Raw genomic sequence first — 2,868 nt, 5'->3', positions numbered from 1 at the left:
GAAGGACGGAAGGGAAGAAGGGTAGATGGAAGGAAGGAAAAGAAGGGTAGATGGAAGGAAGGAAGGAAGGAAGGGAGGGAAGAAGGGTAGATGGAAGGAAGGAAGGAAGGAAGGAAGGAAGGGAGGGAAGAAGGGTAGATGGAAGGAAGGAAGGAAGGAAGGAAAAGAAGACAGGATGGGAAGGAACAAAGGAAGGAAAAGAAGACAGGATGGGAAGGAAGGAAGGAAGGAAGGACAGACGGAAGGAAGGAAAAGAGGAAGAAGGAAACTGGGCCGGATTGGACCCCCCTCCCCCCCCCCTCAGTGAGTCAAAGTGCAGCAGAAACATGAAATATTTGAATCTGACAGAGTTCACGTCCTCCATGGAGAGCTTTCTGACGTCTCCGGTGTCACTTCTGTTGTTACATGTCCTCCTCCACACAACCAACCACCCAACCATCCAACCATCCAACCACCCAACCACACCATCCCCTTCATTCTCATGACTAATAATGAATTCACCAGATGGGAAGTCAAGTTATTTTGCCAAACCAGTAGCTGCTGAGCAAGGCAAATAACTGAGGGGAACTTTTTCCATCAATACTCAAGAATTTGGTAAGAGAAACCAGGAGCTTACCGCTCGTCTAACCGTCTGCCTGCATGTTTGGCAGTGGGTCGTCTGCACTGTTGGGACTGTCGGGGAAAAGGCTGACTTGCAGCTGATTTTTTTTAAAAGGAATACTGCACGCATCAGCAATTATTTAAAGAGCTGAGACATCCAGAGCAATATCAGACCGATCCTAAAAGGCCTGAGAGATAGCACACATCAATGTCTGGAGATACTAATCTGGTTAGCCCTTGTGTCGTGTCGTCCTCCCGGGTCAAATTGACCCCATCTCTCTTTTGACTGTTCCTTCTTTCCTTCCTTCTTTCTTTTCCTCTCTTTCTTTAATTTTGCTTCCCTCCTTCCTCCCTCCCCCCTTACTCCTTTCATTCCTTTCTCCTTTCCTTCCTCCATCCCTCTTTACTCCTTTCCTTCCTTCCTTCCTCCCTCCTTTCTTCCCTCTCTCCCTCCCTCCTTCCTTACTCCTTTCATTCCTTTCTCCTTTCCTTCCTCCATCCCTCTTTACTCCTTTCCTTTCTTTCTTCCTTCCTCCCTCCTTTCTTCCCTCTCTCCCTCCCTCCTTCCTTACTCCTTTCATTCCTTTCTCCTTTCCTTCCTCATCCCTCTTTACTCCTTTCCTTCCTTCCTTCCTTCCTCCTTTTCTCCCTCCTTTCCTCCCTCTCTCCCTCCCTCCTTACTCCTTTCCTTCCTCCCTTCCTTCTCTCCTAATTTCCTTCCTGTTTTCGTCCTTATTCCTTTCCTTCCTTCCTTCCTCCTTTCCTCCCTCCCTCCCTCCCTCCTTAATCCTTTCATTCCTTTCTCCTTTCCTTCCTCATCCCTCTTTACTCCTTTCCTTCCTTCCTTCCTTCCTCCTTTTCTCCCTCCTTTCCTCCCTCTCTCCCTCCCTCCTTCCTCGTTTCCTTCCTCCCTTCCTTCTCTCCTAATTTCCTTCCTGTTTTCATCCTTATTCCTTTCCTTCCTTCCTTCATGCCTTCCTCCCTTCCCCCTTTCCTCCCTCCATCTCTCCCTCCCTCCCTCCTTACTCCTTTCCTTCCTTCCTTCCTCCCTCTTTTCCTCCTTCCTCAATTCCCTCCTTCTGTCCTTCTTTGACCTGAGGACAACAGGAGGGTTAAACATCATCAGTGCTCAGTTTTACACTTGGCAAAAACGCAAAAGACTCAAAAGACGAAACGAAAGCTTCAGGTCACCTTGTTGTGATCTGTCAAGAGATTCTGATGAAAGGAGAAGTTGAAACCAAAAAAAAAAAAAAAACACAACTCCTCATGACTAAACCATGACTGCAAATGTTTGGAGGCCTCTTGTCTATAAACTGAAATGAAACCAGAACAAATAAAAACAGAGAAGTTGGATTTAACTTTTCCAAAAAACAGCCACACTGGGGAGAAAAACAAAAAAAAAGGGAAATTAGCTTCGGTCCCTAAACAATAGGTTTCATTTCTCTTTCGGGCCCCAGGCTGAAAACATTTTAAGCCATGAAATGATCCTAATTTGACTGAAAGTAAAGAAACAATTGAACTGGTGATGAGGGATAAAGAACATTACAGAGCAGAAGAAAGGCAGGAACAGGAATCTACGACTCCTCAGATCACAACTCCTAATCCAAATTGTACCAAATCAGTCTTGAGAACATCTAACCCAACAATGGACTTAACCACAGCTTCCTCTTTCCAACTGAGAATCAGGACCATTAAAAAAATTACCCTTTGGTTATTATTGTTGCCATGACGGTAAAGATGGCTTTACAATAAGGAAGTAATAACAAACCACATTTCTCTAACCTTAAAGTGGAACATTTGAACCCAAATGTAGGGGAACTTTGTATGGAAACACCTCTAATGGTCTAGAACATAGTGGCAAAACGGTCCAATCATCTAGTTTATATGTGAGGAACAGTGCATTTAAATAAAATCACTGTAAATATGCCAGAATTAGCCCAAAGGCCAGTTTTCATCCATTCTCCCTGGCCAATGAAACACTGTTTGTAAGACATGTCAATTATAACAAATACAGAACAGATAGTAGTAAGCTTGGACAAAGAGCCACTGTAAGAAGGGGGAATATATTTATACGAGTGGTGAATCAACAGAAAACCTTGGAAGTGCAATGCTCTGAAACAAAAATGAAGTGTCAGCAGGTCTGGAGATACGTGGCAGACTTTTTCCAGCTTTCATAGGAGCAACGTTCAAAGGGCTAAATAGAGCGCCATCGATGCGTAAACACTACGATGTTTGTCAGTAGCAAGAGTGTTGAATGTACGGATGTGC

At 44.6% G+C, this 2,868-nt stretch overlaps 1 protein-coding gene across 1 annotated transcript in view; it reads right to left on the bottom strand.

Annotated features, from left to right (window-relative positions):
- dbn1 (drebrin 1) overlaps positions 1-364 on the bottom strand; it is a 25,939-nt gene extending 25,575 nt beyond the window's left edge. Inside the window, exon 1 of the mRNA XM_053332149.1 lies at positions 347-364. Within this exon, the coding sequence (XP_053188124.1) occupies positions 347-364 (18 nt within the window). The remainder of the gene's footprint in view (positions 1-346) is intronic.
- Between the last annotated feature and the right edge of the window lie 2,504 nt (positions 365-2,868).

Source organism: Scomber japonicus, chromosome 13 (assembly GCF_027409825.1).
Source record: "Scomber japonicus isolate fScoJap1 chromosome 13, fScoJap1.pri, whole genome shotgun sequence".
In the NCBI taxonomy this organism is placed as follows: Eukaryota; Metazoa; Chordata; class Actinopteri; order Scombriformes; family Scombridae; genus Scomber; species Scomber japonicus.
Note: the sequence above shows the minus strand (reverse complement) of the source record. Positions and strands in the feature narration are given on the sequence as shown.